General features: G+C 42.5%; 4 protein-coding genes across 4 annotated transcripts in view; all 4 read left to right on the top strand.

Moving 5' to 3' along the window:
• The window catches only part of SS1G_12309 (hypothetical protein), a gene marked incomplete at both ends in the record, with an annotated part of 2,326 nt that extends 1,448 nt beyond the window's left edge, over positions 1-878 (top strand). The window contains one exon of the mRNA XM_001587229.1: positions 36-878. Within this exon, the coding sequence (XP_001587279.1) occupies positions 36-878 (843 nt within the window). The remainder of the gene's footprint in view (positions 1-35) is intronic.
• A 597-nt stretch (positions 879-1,475) lies between these two features.
• SS1G_12308 (hypothetical protein) lies at positions 1,476-5,731 on the top strand (the record flags this gene model as incomplete). Its single annotated transcript, XM_001587228.1, has 7 exons — positions 1,476-1,740; positions 1,811-3,085; positions 3,136-3,311; positions 3,372-3,460; positions 3,697-3,930; positions 3,980-4,082; positions 4,139-5,731. The coding sequence occupies 7 exons, from the start codon at positions 1,476-1,478 to the stop codon at positions 5,729-5,731; spliced, it is 3,735 nt and encodes a 1,244-aa protein (XP_001587278.1).
• A 1,365-nt stretch (positions 5,732-7,096) lies between these two features.
• Positions 7,097-9,233, top strand: SS1G_12307 (hypothetical protein; the record flags this gene model as incomplete). Its single annotated transcript, XM_001587227.1, has 5 exons — positions 7,097-7,601; positions 7,708-7,808; positions 7,863-7,935; positions 8,189-8,725; positions 9,010-9,233. 5 exons carry the CDS (start codon positions 7,097-7,099, stop codon positions 9,231-9,233), a joined length of 1,440 nt encoding a protein of 479 aa, XP_001587277.1.
• Positions 9,234-9,898: 665 nt separating this feature from the next.
• SS1G_12306 (hypothetical protein) lies at positions 9,899-16,529 on the top strand (the record flags this gene model as incomplete). Its single annotated transcript, XM_001587226.1, has 10 exons — positions 9,899-9,993; positions 10,088-10,866; positions 11,139-12,130; positions 12,299-12,773; positions 12,883-13,598; positions 14,118-14,515; positions 14,917-15,041; positions 15,467-15,569; positions 15,896-16,171; positions 16,229-16,529. The coding sequence occupies 10 exons, from the start codon at positions 9,899-9,901 to the stop codon at positions 16,527-16,529; spliced, it is 4,260 nt and encodes a 1,419-aa protein (XP_001587276.1).
• Positions 16,530-16,732: the final 203 nt, after the last annotated feature.

The following is a 16,732-nucleotide window of genomic DNA, read 5'->3' as shown; positions in this document are numbered from 1 at the left end:
GAGAGGCTGATCCTCAACATGCCCAAAAAGTAAAGGCGATGGAAGTTCTATGTCGGGACGTCATGAAGCGTCTTCGTGACGATCAGACTAAACGTGATCCAACAAGGAGAAAGAAGTTTGATAGTACTTTCCAACCTGGTCAAAATATGGAACAATTCCACCACAGTCAAGAGGGAGCACCAAATTTCCAACCAGATCCGCAAGAAGCACTTATCCAAACTGCAGCTCATGCTCATGCTCACTCGCAGAACCAAGCTCAGTCTCACATGCAAGCGCAAGAATCTCATATGCAAGCACAAGCTCGTCAGGCTCAAGCCCAGGCTCAAGCCCACGCGCATGCGCAATCCCAAGCTCAAGCTCAAGCACAGGTCCAACCACAACCCCAGGCTCACACGCCCGTTATGGTTAATCACGGTGATATTCAGAATCATGGTGATATGCAGATTGATCCATCCCTACTTCTTGCCGCTGCTAATGATCCTGGTTTGATGAATCGTAGTATGCAAAACCAATTTGCGCATCCCCAATATACGGATCAACAATATGTTGACCAAGCTGCCCAAGCATTTCCATCAGCGGCTCCGTCATCTATGATTGCTTACTTTCGGCTACATCCAGCTTCAGATGTTACTGCCCCGTCTAGGTTATGGATGGATACATTGAATGGAACCTCTCTTGAGGAGCTACGCCGCCTGGCTGCATCCAAATTTCCTGGGGCAATTACTGGTCGTGTTGAGGGCATCATGTTGGGGCCTTCTGACCAAGATTTGACAATACCTATTGACAACGACAGTGAACTGGATGCCTATTTGGGAGCTATTGGTGGTGTCAAGCCATCATTTTCTGTTCAGTTATTTAGTGCATGGAAGAATGCCTAGACATCATGAGGACTATTTTTATTGGTTGAGGTTAATGTGGTGTACGGTAAGGTTGGGATGGATTGATGGAGTTGCTGGTAGTTTGCTCATTATTTTGGGGAAAGGGGATGGGGGCGCTCCGAACTGATGGTAAAAGAATACTGTCTCGCATGGATTAGTTTCATCTTATTGAGTAAAAGGCGGGCTGGTAGGTTGATGACCTAAACACGCACTCTTTACTCCAATCTTAAGACTGTGGTTCCCTTCATATTCGATATATTCTTAATCGAACCTCTTTAATGAAAATACTATTATAAATCCTAATGCATGAACTTTTTCAACATAACCATGAAAACACCCATTGCCAGTCAATTCCACAGGCATTTCAGTATCATGACTGGACTGAGCAAATCGATGCAACGAATTACGTGCTGAAATGTGGGGGAGCGGGAGCCTTTTATGAAGCTTGGATCCTCAAGTAAATTATTCCGAGCCTTGCGAACGAGTTGGGATTTATATTTATACCACCTCGTAAAACTCCACCAAATCCACGAAAACTATTCCTGGTAATCTGCCGATTCGATGCCAGGTTGCTGGACATCAATTGATATTTGATTCATGTCTTTCTCCAGAAGGGCCCCATCGTCGGCCCTGCTGTCAAGTTTGCGCGCATCCTCTTCTCGATCCCCATTTTGTCTTCGATCCCCCGCAACCAGATTAAGATATGCATCCACAGAGCAAAATGCAGGAGAAGGTCGTTCATTTAAAGGGCAGCTCTACGAAAGTACACAGGCTCGATTGATAAAGGAACGCGCAGAGCGGGAGCAATATTCCAAGAGCAGAAATGAAAGTTCTGGAGGAAAGAATTCGGCTTTAACATTCGGTGCGCATACAGATTATCTCCTTGAGACATTGACAGCATGCTGAACACTGCTGATAAAACAATTGTGTAGTTATCATATCAGTGGCTGTAGGGGGTTATTACTTCGGTTCATTTAGAAACCCTGGTGCACCTACGACGTCGACTACCCCTCTTTCGACCACAAAACCTCTTCGACATAATACAGGTCGGTCAAATCTTGAATCTGCATGGGCGGATTTTGTCGAAATAGTGGGCAAAGAAAATGTTTCTACCATTGATGCAGATCTTGAGAGCCATTCAGGTAGCGAATGGTCCTCTCATTTGAGAAAGCCGAATGAGGTACCATTTATGGTCGTCTCCCCCTCATCAACGGAAGAAGTTAGCAAGATCATGAAAATTTGTCACAGGAGGAAGATACCCGTTACTGGATACAGTGGAGGCACAAGTTTGGAAGGACATTACGCTCCTACACGGGGTGGTATTTGCATAGATTTCGGAAGGATGAACAAGATCTTGAAGCTACACAAGGATGATATGGACGTGGTCGTTCAACCAGCTGTAGGATGGGAACTTCTCAATGAAGTGCTGGCGAAGGATAACCTCTTTTTCCCACCAGATCCAGGTCCAGGTGCCATGATTGGCGGAATGGTGGGAACAGGGTGCAGTGGAACAAATGCGTACAGATATGGCACTATGAGAGAATGGGTAATGAATCTGACTGTCGTTTTGGCAGATGGAACTATTATCAAAACGAGACAAAGGCCAAGGAAGAGCAGTGCAGGTTATGATTTGACTAAGATGTTTATCGGAAGTGAGGGGACACTTGGGCTAGTCACCGAGGCTACATTGAAGGTCACTACAAAACCGAATACTACCAGCGTGGCTGTATGCAGTTTTGGAAGCATTAAGCAAGCAGCAGATTGTGTTGGAAAGGTCGTTACTGAGGGTGTTCCCATCGCCGCCATTGAAATCTTGGATGATAATCAAATGCTGAGCATTAACAAGTCAGGTATGACAACCAAAAAATGGCTCGAAGAACCCACGCTTTTCTTCAAATTTGCCGGTACACCCAATGCCGTCAAAGAGCAAATTAGTATTGTTCAAAAGTTGGCTAAGGCGACCGGAAGTAAAACTTTTGAATTCGCAAAAAATGCAGAAGAACAAGTTGAGTTATGGAGTGCAAGAAAAGAGGCTTTATGGTCTGTAATGGCCATGCGGGAAAAAGATGGTGATCATGTGTGGACGTCAGATGTCGCCGTACCAATGAGTAGATTACCGGAAATTATTGAAGAAACCAAGGCGGACTTGGCTAAGAGTGGGATGTTTGCTTCGATCGTGGGACATGTTGGAGATGGCAACTTTCACAGTGAGTATCCTATAATGCCGAATATCCAAAAGCAATACTAAAAAGTACAGCTATTATACTTTACAATGATACCCAAAGACAAACCGCCGAAGAAGTCATCCACCGAATGACCAAGAGAGCGGTCGAAATGGAAGGTACTGTGACTGGTGAGCATGGTGTTGGATTGGTGAAGAGAGACTACTTGAACCATGAATTGGGGGAGAATACGGTTGATGCTATGAGAAGGGTATGTACCAAAATACGTGACATGCAGCCGAATTGTTTTTACTGATGTTCTATTTTACAGCTGAAATTTGCATTTGATCCATTGTGTCTATTGAATCCAGATAAGGTTGTTAGAGTCGAAAAACCTAAGCCGGGAGAAGTTTCAGAATGGTAATTTATCATAGAATCTATTAGATACTAGAAAATGAATACTGAAAAATGCATAAACTTGAGTTCTATATTTATGGTAGGAAGCCACATTGTGAAGATATGTATATAGTTTCAATAATGGAATTTCTTGGATTAATTAACATTATCGTTGAAGTTGCTCCGTGAAAAAAGCTATCGAGTCTTGACTTTGTATTCCAGACCAATTCAATGGGTTGTCGTCTAACTGATCCTTCCAGGAACCGTCCACGTGACATCCTAAGGTTACCTATGTGCTCCTTCAACCTCCACTTTGCTTCTCATGTCGCCACTTTCCGTCACAACAAACTATTTGCAATGGTTGAACCAACTCAAGAACCTCACAAATGGGTTGGCTACCCCTCTCCAAAAGAAGGTCCTAATGTACCTTTTATAAGAACAGATGATAAGAATCCTACATTCCGAGGATTGCTTTTGGTGGTGGTTGGATGGCTGTACGTTATTTAGTCCAGCGAAAGCTCTACCTCACTGACGTTCCTAAAGTGTTTCCAAAATTACGTTCATCCAAGGTCCCCTATGGAACAATGCAAAAATGAATGCGTTGAGGAATATCAAGGGATTAGATGAGTACTATGAGAGATGGGATGTAAGTTTGGGGTTTCATCCGATTCAGTGGATGATAATTGATAAGAGGGCAAATAGCCTACAGTAATCCCTCTTGCAAATGATTCACCATCCACAACAAGTTCGGATGGATTAGACATTAAATCAACGCCTGTCGTTCCAGAGAATTCAGCTGAGCGATATCGTTCGGTGGCTGAATATCATGCACTTTATCGCACCGGAAAATTAACCCCACTAGCTGTCGCGGAATCGCTTCTCCCTCTGATCAGAAGAGATATCAGTCTGAAGGAACCCCATTCCGTCGCTTTTACTGAGAGCAACGTTAAGGAAATTTTAAAAGCTGCCAAAGCATCAACTTTGCGATACCAACAAGGAAATCCTTTGAGCATTCTTGATGGAGTTCCCACCGGTATTAAAGATGACAGTGATGTCGCAGGATATAGAAGTCATCATGGACGAAAAAGGAATGATTCAATGTTCACTGCTGCCGAAAAGTCTACTTGGATTGTTCAACAATGGGAAAACTCTGGTGCTCTTATCATGGGAAAGTTAAATATGCATGAGCTTGGTTCGGATACTACTAATAATAATCCCCATTGGGGAACTCCAAAAAATCCGCATAATGACCATTATTATCCCGGTGGATCTTCCGGAGGTCCTGCCTATGCGGTCTCTTCTGGACTGATTCCATTTGCTCTTGGTTCAGATGGTGGTGGAAGTATCCGCATCCCATCATCTTTCTGTGGTCTCTATGGGTTAAAGCCTTCCCACTCACGAGTTGAGGATACTGGAAGTACTGTCACTGTTAATGGTCCTCTTGCAGCGACTATGGCGGATCTCGAGGTGGCCTATCGAGTTATGGCAAAGCCTAACCCATCTGATCCGGTTGCTGCGCTCTTCAGTCCGCCAGGATCTTTCAAAACTGCACAGCCAAAAGTCATCGGAATTTATAAAGACTGGTTCGACCGAGCTGAACCATCTGTTCATACATTATGTACTAAATTTGTGGATTACTGTGAAAAAACTCTTGGCTATACTATTGTCCCAATCACAATTCCATACTGCCCCGAAGGTCAACTTGCCCATGCCATGACTATTCTAGCAAACATGGCCTCACGGGCAAAGACTCATCCTTTCTCGCCTATGAACTGGTTACAAGATGCCTCTCCCTCAAACAAGATTCTCCTTACAATGGGTGCATATACACCAGCTCGAGACTATCTCCTCGCCCAACAACTCCGCAATCTACTCATGCAGCATCTATCCTTCCTCTTCAAAAAATACCCTGGTCTCATCATTGTCACTCCTACTACCCCAATTCCCGGATGGCAAATAGAACACGAGGGAGACTTACTACACGGTGCTTTTGATCCAAATAAAAGTCTTAGGAATATGGAGTACGTATGGTTGGCCAATTTCACGGGTATTCCTGGAATTAATTGTCCTGTTGGATATGTAGATCCAAAGAAAGGTGAAGGGAAGATTCCGGTGGGTATAATGGGATCTACGGAATGGGGAGGTGAGGAGGTGTTGATTGAATTTGGAAAGGAGGCTGAGGCTTGGTTGGCTGCAGGAAATGAAGGGGGTGGGAGGAAATTACCAAGGAATTGGGTGGATGTTGTGAAGATGGCTAAGGAGAAAGTGGATGGGAAGGCGGCGGAAGAGAGTTGATTTGAGGGATTGAATGGGTGGGGGATTAATGATTTTTTGCTGGCTAGAGAATAGCAGACATTCAAAAACAGATACTTTCTCGCAGTCTTCAAGCCAGCAAAATACACGAATACTTCACAGCACCTGCAAACAGTATGACCGACCTGTTTTTTTGTCGTTGTCCATTCTGGACCATTACTGCTAACGTTGTCGTTTCACTGAAATTCTTATGAAGACTTTTAATTTTATTCCTTTCACTTGCGATTTTGATCTCGCCGATTATAAGATGGATATGGCTTGGTTCGGCTACTATATACTTGCATAGCAAGAAGTTTCGGAATCTTTGGTTGTGAACCTTGAGTTAATTCTCTTGCTTACTAATCTATTAGGTTGGAGTGAAGACTTTTTATTGATTAATAGGATATGGAAAGTGGAGGATGACTAAGCAATGGGATCCCCGAGGAGATTTACGTTCCCGGCAACCTGACACAAGGGTTGATGGCCTGCTGGTATTTTGGCAGAATATCGAGCGTGAAGTTTCCTATTGAGGTTATTAAATCTCCTGGATTTTTATTGGTGGGTTCGTGTCTGAATCAGGAAGTTGCCTTGCACTTCGGGAAGGGGGCAGGCTTGAGCTAATTTCTCCGCTTTGCTTTTAAATCTTTCGAATGTTATTGGTCTTCAATTTCACCTCTTCCTTTTACTTCTTGCTTTTTGTCATATTTTCATATATGTCGAAGCCTTCAAATGCTCTAAGCATTTCAGAAATTATGTGTATAGCCCATGGGTATATCTTACATCAACGTCAATTGAGTATGACCATGAACAGTTCCGACGACAATTCTGTCTACTGTCGGGCTTTCGTGTCCATATGTCAAAACCCGTATGTCGTGGCAAGTGCTCAAGGCATACTCTTGGACTTCACGCTGTGCACTTTATCTTCGCCTTTGTACGAATGCATGCTAAGGCTTGTGTAGCCTTAAGACATCTATAGATCATTTGAGTGGACAAGATGCGTGCACAACGGCATTAGAATCAGGCTTTGAAGCTCACTTATGTTGTGTATATTAGTGTTCAATTATCTTTCAGTGCTGCGGTTTGTGCTCTTTCTCTCGTAGCATTTAGTGATTGCTGCGCCCACGTCGTCTGGGATGATCGTGCAGTTTGAGCTTTACCTTTCATGCCGAACAGAGAATTTCTTTGTACTGTTCTTACTCTTGAACATATAATTCCACAGCTTAATCACTCGTTTGTCGACACATTTGCGTGATCCTCGGAACAAAAGTGAGCATACAAATCTCTTGAGTGTGTTTAATGTCCGGAACCATTTCGATATCTAGCACCGAATGAAATATTCAAAGTCCATATCCGTGCTCTTTTTACAACATGGATCCACTATCAATGAGTGCCAGAATTTCTGGATTAATATCCATTCTCAGTTTTATTGCTGGAAGGAGTTGCAAATATGTAAAATCAGCTAGGAGATCTGTTCAAGAAGTAAAGAAGCTTGTTGACGAAATGACCAATCTATACGGTATTCTTAACCAATTACGCCTGGTAGTTTCACGGTTTGATGACGAATCAATCCCGTCCATAACTCAATCTCAGAATATAGATGCTTGTCGAACACTGCTTAACAAAATAGAGGAAAGACTAGATAAAGCTGACCCAAGCCATCTTAAAAGTCAAAACCGAGTACTCACCGGAAAAATTTCCACCTTAGGGCGAGCTCTCTACTGGCCTTTCAATGTCAGTGAGACTAAGGCATTAATCGACGACATTAGGACACAGAAGCCTACCTTTATGCTTGGTCTACAAGTGGATGAAATGAACATGTTATTAGATGCTCTAGGTGATCGGAAGTCACAAGGACTAGAGATAGAAGCAATACGTGCGAATGTTCTTGCCCTTAGAAATGATAGATCGATGACAATGTTAAGTATGTGCTTCAAAATGGCACTCTGTATCAATATCTAACCAACATGTTCAAATATCAGACAAAAAGCAGAAGGAAATTATCAAATGGATAGCGCCATATGACCCCAGTCAGAGACATCAAGAAGTTGCAACGAAACTTCGGCAGCCAGGCACCGGTCAGGTAAGAAGCCATCAGTTCTGCGAACGTTTTCATATCTCTAGCTAAACGTCCCAGTGGTTCTTCAAAGGAGACCAATTCAGTTACTGGTGGAGTTCGAAAGCATCAAGATTGTGGCTGTATGGTATTCGTAAGCATCTCCTCTGTTTCTCGACAGCTTACAGCATTCACCGAAACCTGTTCTGATCTCAATCTTAGCGGGGGCCGGCAAGACTATATTGACGCAAGCTCTCATTCCCTGCATCTTTGGTTACTCTACTAACTCAAAATAGCAGTTCTACCGTTAGCTGTATATTTGAACAGCTCGGAGATGGTAATTGTATTAACCTCCCAGCTCTATTTGAATCCATAACCTTCAACTAATGAAACTTTGCCTTTTCTAGGTTTGGCATTCTTTTATTGCGACTACAAAGATCCACGGACACATGATCCTTTGAATATTCTGGGATCTCTAGTTAAACAGCTTGCATTGGCAGACCGCCGTGGATTTGCGGAGCTGGAGAATTATTGGGTTGATCATTGTCCAAATAAAGACATTGGCCCCTCGAGTCGAATATCTGCAGAGCAGCTTTGTCATTTGCTTCAAGATATTTCACGATACTTTGACAATGTTCATCTGGTTATTGATGCTCTAGACGAGTGTGGAGACAGCCGATCAAATACTGCACGAATTCTGGCTAAGCTCAACGCTAGCAAGGATAGCAATGTCAAAATAATATTAACCTCACGCCCTGAGCCAGATATTGAACAGTACCTGGCAGGTTTTGCAAGAGTCCCCATTTCAGCACACAGAAATGACTTGGAACTTTACGTCCATTCGGAAATGCAGCGTCGGGAAGATAATGATCTACTATTTATCGAGGATCAAAAGCTCAAAGAAGAGCTTGCACAACGCCTGGTGAACGAAGCACAAGGAATGTGTAAGTTACGTCAATATTTTTCAATGCACCGTGTGTTCTAGGAAGATTGCTGGCTTTTAGTCCGTTGGGTAACATGCCAATTCGATCATCTATGCGACCTCAATAGCGCCAGAGAAATCAGGCAAGCCCTGATTCTCTTCCCTCAACATTAAACGAAACCTACGAAAGTATTCTAGACCGTATCAATCTCAGCAGTGATGACACCAAAGAACTTGCTCATCGAGTCTTGTTGTGAACTGTCTGTTCAGTTGTCCCGCTCTCGCTGGCTGAATTGCCTGAAGCAGTGTCTGTAAATCCATCCGATAAGAAGATGGATCGAGATGTTATTCCGGCTAAAAAGAATATTCTGAAGAGATGCAGTAGTCTTGTGAGAAAGACTAGTGAGGGTGGGCCATTTGACACCCGAATCGAACTGGCGCATTTCACCGTTAGGGAATTTTTATTACTTAAAGTTCTGGATGATCCCTACGCTAGCTACCGCATGTCACAGGATTATCACAACGCTTAAATGGCTAGGTTCTGCTTGACCTATCTACTGTTTGAAGATTTCCGAGACATTATTCCCTACACCATAGAGAAAGGAGGAGGGCACGCGAAAGAAAATTATGCCTTCTATACATATGCCACGCGATATTTCGTTCTTCATGCATACTGTTAATAGCAATGATGAAAATATTTTGAATCTACTTAAACTACTATTTAATCCGATAAAAACAAACAATTTCGTTTCTTGGGCCCAGGAGCTCTTATTCCCCCTTTACCAAACCACTAACCACCAACCACCAGAAGATTATTGCCAGTGCTAGCACACTGCACTTTGGGATATTATTCTCGCTACCTCATATAGTTGAATGGTCAATTCCCGACACCAGCACCCCCTCGCATTTAAACAAAGATAGTGATATTAGTACTTTGCTGGCCTGCGCAGTGGCACACGAAAGAGTCCTAGGCACTGTTTTAAAACGTATTAAATGCATGCAGCATCCTCATCTCATCGATAGAGAGAAGCTATTGAAGTGTATTTTGGAGCCTGGCACAAGACTGGACCGGTTTCCCTTAGCCACGGACGAATGGGGAGAGTTTCCCCGTACAAATTCGTTAGAGCTCGCCATCAAAGTTCATTTTGGATGGGAATTACTAATTCAACATAGAGCTCTGTTAACTGATTCATGTATGAAAGCTCTTGAAGAGGATCTAGATCCTAACTTTGTATTAAATTTCGTACAAACGACACAATCAAAGAATGTCCCGGACTATCTCAATCCAAGGTCAGTCTCGTCAAGGCCACGTTTCAAACTTAGCGATTGCTCGAACTTAGAAATTACTGTCATGCTAACACTATCTATTTATTTTCTGTTTTAGATTCATGGAACTTGTACAAAGAATGCAATGCGTGGGTAGACCTCTTCTGGATCCATTCTTCAACTCTATCAACGACATTGACTCTATTGACGACATGACTGTATTACAAACAGCGATTACTCTTGGTCAGACGTACATGGTGCTACAAATATTGGAAAAAGGTCGTCTGAATATTGATTCTTCTTCCAAAATAAACGGACTGAACGCCTTACACTGTGCTTCAAAAGACGGCCAGTTACAAATTGTCAAGGTCCTTCTTAATCATGGCGCCTCAATCAATCTACCTACTTCTAATGATGGAACAGATGAAAGATACTTCCCACTCTATCGAGATTGTGCGACACCCTTTCACCTAGCTATTGCGCATGGACATCTAAATGTTGCCACATTTCTAGAAGAGAATGGAGCAGATGTCAACAAACCATGTAAATCGGGGCTCACACCACTGCATTCCGCTATTGAACATAGCATCAACATGATCAAATATTTGCTTCAATCCTCCAGGTATCATCATTCATTTTCCACTGCGACGCTTTCAGGGTGGACCGTGTTAATGGACGCAGCAGCAACCAGCACATCCGAAGTATTTAGGTTTATCCTGCAAGGTTCAAATTCGTCGATTGCATTGCTACAGTCCAAAGATGGGTTCAATTGCCTTCACGCGGCCACAAAATCCCCGATTAACCCGTGTCAAAAAGTTGCGATGCTCAAAGAGTCATGCATAGATCCATGCATACCAACAGCCGAAGGATTTCTACCTTTGCATTTTGCAGCTGAAAGTGATTTTCACACATTCCGCGAAACTCTCAACTTTCTTTGAAGCAACACTCTCTGAAATATCGAGATACTTCGACATTCGGTGACTTTACCAACCATGCACTCCTGCAGAGCTCCGATGTTTGGTGGTCCATTCTTGATAGTGCACGACACGTGCATGATGAACACATGTTGAATTGTCTCACCGGCTCCGGGCACTCGATTTTACATCTAGTAGTAAAAAATCGCAATGACCGTCCGTCTAATGTCATAAGGATACTAAGACTACTTCTAGCATCCAAGCAAAATTTGGAGCTGGAAGTTCAAGACGAAAATGATAATTCAGCATTGCTAGTGCTTTGCAAGATGTTACTCCAGAAAGGAACAATAAATTTGGACCCTTCTTGGGGAAGCTTCTTTGCTAGGGCGATAAGGCTATTACTGCGCCATGGAGCCATAGCCACTCAACAAGACGAACAAGGGAATACGGCACTGCACTACCTTTGCAAAATTGAACCTTTTACAAAACTTGAGTATCGATGTATATCATGTTTGTTGGCAGTCAAGAATTCGAAAGCAACCAATAACACCGAGCTGGACATACCAGAAAGTTCCAAATATCGGAGTAAATACGATAGCTATGATCACCAATATGGTAAAAACGAATATGAATATGGCGATGAAGACGACAGCGACTGCGATGAAAATTTCATGACAACATTGGATTTCCCAAACCAAAAGGTTCATGCAGAAAATGACACCAGTAATTCTCTGATATTAGCCAACAACAACAATATGACTGCATTACACATAATGTTTAACAGACTGGAAATTCTTGATGATCCGGAGCTCCAACCATTCGGCACCAAAACTGTGCTTCTTTTAATATCCACAGCTTCCATAGATCAGCTCAACAACATCCTAATTGATGGCCAGCGTCTGCTTAATGTTACTCTTCGTCTCAAGCAAGACCAACTCAGCCAAGCACTTCTTGATCGAGGCATTGATACCATCTCTCTTGACGAGGGGATCCCCCCGCGAACAGCCCTTGAAATGCTTTGTATTTATGGATCACACGATAAAAAACTCATCGCCAAAATTCTTTCGAATCATGCAGATAAAACCGCACTCAGTGCTCGTGGCTATACCTTGCTTCGTTTAGCATGTTTCAACAACCAGATCAACGTTCTCGAAGAATTGCTTCTTGCAGGATGGAAGACGGATATCTTAAGCCGAGATGAGCAGCCGCTGATTTTAGAGGGCATCCAGTCCGGAGTTACAAGAATCGTCAGTTTGCTGCTGAAGTATGTCTGTGTTTTGCTTGACAAATATGAATTCTCTTCCAACTTTTTGTTCTCGCTCGTTGCAGCGCCAAATTCACAAATGTGTAGATTTCTTCGCGAGAATGGCATCAATTATTGGCATCAGAAAGCTAATTTGGAATTCTGGGTTCAGTTCATACCCGGGATCAGCATGATGGGAATAGACAATTATCCTGCACTTCCATCAGGGGCTAAGCAAAAATTTCTTGCCGAGATAGACGATGTAACGCCTCTGCATATTGCTTCCTTTGACGGCACCAAAGAAACTGTACAGTATGCTCTAGATAATGATAATAATACAGATATCAATCTTACTGCTAGCTTCGGCACAACTCCGCTGTTTTTCGCGATTTATGGCATACAGCATGATACTATAGAGTTGCTTCTATCATATGGTGCCACCACTAGCGAGCTCTACGGCCCTCATAAATTGACACCGCTGCATCTTGGTGTTGTAGTTGGCAACGAACTAGTTGTTAATTCTCTCCTTCAACATGGGGCCGACCCCCAAGCTCGTGATGGCGCAGGGTTTACACCAGCTATGCTTGCTTTGGATCTTGAGTATGAGAATATAGCAAAGATTTTGGCTGTCACTCTAGCAAAACTTCGTGAGTCTCCGCTGTACTTGTCCTTTATCGTCTTAGTCGGCTAGTTCTCTATGTAGATAATAGCTACCACTTAGAGATCATGCTAATCACTGATATTCCACCCATCTAGCACCATCTGCGCCTGTCTGTTCAGATAGCAATACATTGACTGTGGCGACTGAACCAGTGGGTGATGATAAGTATGTATCGGGCGCTATTGAAGATGCCATCATTCGCCAGGACTTTTCGACTCTTAAATTTTTACTTCAAAGTAGATACGAGCTTAAAGGGTCTTGTTGCTGTGGATTTAGTCCATTACTTAAGGCATTTATAACAAACTCGCCCGAAGAAATCATTCATTATCTACTGGATAATGGAGCATCACTAGATGGCGTAGTGACATGCACTAAACCCATCGTCACGGCTGGGTTTACACCTCTCCACCACGCTGCAATGTTGGGAGACGAACAAATTATGGAAAAGATTCTCAAATTGGGGAAACCGAATACTCATCAGAAAGTATATCCATTGCATAACGCAGCTTATAATGGTCATTTTGCTTGTGTCAGGTTACTTTTAAATCATGATCTTGAAGGAAAATGTGGTGTTGACGTGAAGACCAGTCTTGCTCAAACTCGATGCCTCGCAGAGGACCAAATGGTGAGCAAGCATATAGGGGTCGCAAAGGACATCTGCGGGACAGCTTTGCATTATTCTTTATGGGAAAATCATATGAATACTATGGAGGAACTCCTAAGAGCTGGGGCAGATCTAAATTCACATGACATGAAGGGGAAAACGCCACTTCATATCGCTGCGGAGAACGATCAAGATCAAGCATGTCAGGTACTGATATCTACCGGGCCAATATGATGTCTCGCAACTCAGAAAATCTCTGCCCAATTCATCTAGCAATATGGGGAAAACACCGGCAGATCGTAGAGGATATGATAAACCAAGACGCCTAGTATTGATACTCTCTTAGCAGATGGAACTGACTTACTTGATTATGCTTGCCGCTTCGGGAATACAGAGATGGTAGAAATCCTGATTGCCGCGGGAATGGACATCAATTCGATGGATTATTTTGATCAACCAACATTATTTTCAGCAATTTCTAGCAAATCACTGACCGATGAGCTTCGAATAAAATTGCTCCCAGATGGGAATAATTTAAATCAATGTCCTAGGGAAGGAAACTTACTTATCGAGCTTTCCTTGGGATTCTTATCGGCAGCCAGAGAGTGAGTTCATCTACTTACTGTTTTTGCGGCGATGATATGTCACCCAAATATTTTATATTTTACCGATAGCTGTAAATATATCACTAAAACTAGCACAAAGCTAACTCGATACAGATAACAGGCAGGAGTCCCTGCAGAAAGAATGCACCAGTATGTCAATTATGTCAGTCTCCGGGGTACAGCTCTCTATTGTGCAGTAACAAGCTCTGCAGAACAGAGCCCGGAAATGGTGAAGCTGCTCATAGAACATGGAGCTGGGCTTAAAATCGCCAAACCCTCACATGGTACACCTCTTATGGGTGCTTGCTACTTTGGTCGTTATGAAATGGTGGCACTACTTCTCAAAACAGGGGCAAGAACTACGTGCAAGAAAGCTGATGGCACAGAAGTGACTGCAGTCATTGAAGCTAGGCTCCACCCCGAGATAGTATCCTTACTAAAGAGTTTTGAGGAAAGGGGCTTTGAGGCTTTGGATGAACCCAAGCCAGCTCGGATTGCTAATATGTCGAGGGTTGAGGAGTGTGTGAAGAGAATTGCTGAGGAGAAAGAAATGAAAAGAAAAAATCGGAATGAGGAAGAAAAGGGCAACGATAAGAAAGAGAAAAAGGAGATAGAGGGAGAAAGGGGCATTTAGGGGTGAGGCAAAAAATATGGCGGGGATGAGGCACGAAAACTACTGACCATGAGAAGATGGGGAGCATAAGGAAATTCAGTTTGACAGGAACATAACGGCTTCCTTTCAAACATTACATTCTTGTCAAATTCATTATTTCTTTACCAATGACTATCAAGACCTGTCTTTTATTTAGCCGTTATCCTCCTAATACGTTCTTGATTATCCGCCCCAAATGTTGAATATTCTTTAACAACCAACGCATTTTGAATGCTCTTGCCTGATTAATCGACTTTCAAAAATGTAGTTCATTCATTGATCGTGGTTATTGCATTTTCTTCAACTCACTTCTATCTGCCGGTACTAGTATTAAACTACCAGTCTACCATTGGTTGAGTCCAACTTTGTTGAGTAAATCGGATGATTCGCGACGTATGCATTATTTATCTGATGATAATCATGATCAAATGCAGCGGCACAATCCCTAGCAAAGATTTGAGACTTAAGGGTTTCCTATTTGACATCGCTAGGCCAACAGGTAGTCACATAAACTTCTTGGAACAAAATCTATGCATAAGTACCTTAATTCCCCCGCTCACAATCACATCCAATCAGTATGATACCTGCCATTTTGGCTGAACACATGTCTCATACCGAGCGATATATTGATGATTACACTGCCTTCATTGAGTGGTTTTCATTTTACAAGCATGCAATAACTCCCCTTTCTTGAGTTGGTCGGGTCTTGATTCTTTTCCCATGATTCTAGTATGCCGTGAATTTTATAAATTTCAAGTTGAAAATTTTTAATACGGTAGTGAATAACTAACTGACATGGCATGATTAATTGTTCCTAGGGCTCGCCACTCTTCAACTGCTCAGCTCTACAATTAATACAACCAGGCCTGCACCATATGAGTCTTTCGCATTATTGATCTATCACTTCGAAATCATGTTTGGGTTTATCATCTAGATTTTCGTTTTAATTCTCGTATTGTGGATCTCTAAAGCATATCTTTCGCTGAATCGTCATATTGCGATTGCAAAGACCTCTGGACTTACTTATATCGTATCTCGTGAGTTGTTGGTAGAATATCTTAATGGAAGTGGATGTCTTGCTCAATACTCACATAGTAATCAATGGTATCGCGGAATACTTCTGGACCGGTATCCACGATGTTGTTTTCAATATTTAAAATTTCTACCATATTGTCAAGATTGGCTATATCCGATGATTATGTATGTCCTCATCTGTATTACAATAACCATTTCCTTACCAAAAGTAGGCATCTTGAACGCCGTCGCGGATGGCACTATGCGCAAAAACTGCGCGAACTTCATGGTGAAGCCTATTTCATCATTAGTCCCGGACAAATATACCTACAAATTTGTCATGCAGACGCTATAAATCAAATCTCTGCTCGACGCAATCATTTATTGAAACTGGTAGAAATATATGGAATCCTCGATGTCTTTGGAAAAAATATCCTCACTACAGAGAAAGAGAAATGGAAACGTCATAAGAAAGTCATTGCGCCTGCGTTTTCGGAAAAGAATAATGTGTTAGTCTGGAAAGAAACTATTAAAAAGATAAATGGAATGTTAAGATTTTGGTCCAGAGCGAAAGATTCTAGTGATAAGAATTTGAATGTTGAGAATACGGCGCCTGATACTGCGGTTTTGATTCTATATGTTATTATTGGAGCGGCGTATGGTATCAGTCAGATTTGGGAGGGGGAAGATGAGCATCAGTTGGGTGGTAATGTGGTTCATGGGTTTAATACTGCGAAGTTGGGGGGAAATCATCGGTTGATGTTTAAGGATGCGCTTGCTAATTTCGTGAATGGAATTATTTGGGCTGCTCTCGGTCCGATGTGGGTGTACAGTCAGTCGAATTTCGTTTTCGATGAACTAAACTAGAGATCAAAGCTAAGGAGAGTTTAGGAATTTCACCCTTGAATGTCCACAAGAAATGGTATCAATCATTCGTGGAATGTGGTAATTATTTTAATGGGCTATTTGATCATAATATGCGAAGTATTGAGCAGAGAGAGACTAAGGAAGATGGAACCATGGCCATCATAGGTACTTATTCCGGTCCTCATCATCTTATGAACAAATCG

Source organism: Sclerotinia sclerotiorum, genomic scaffold (assembly GCF_000146945.2).
Source record: "Sclerotinia sclerotiorum 1980 UF-70 scaffold_19 genomic scaffold, whole genome shotgun sequence".
NCBI classification, from domain to species: Eukaryota; Fungi; Ascomycota; class Leotiomycetes; order Helotiales; family Sclerotiniaceae; genus Sclerotinia; species Sclerotinia sclerotiorum.
The sequence above is the reverse complement of the archived record's forward strand: the minus strand, read 5'-3'. Positions and strand labels throughout refer to the sequence as shown.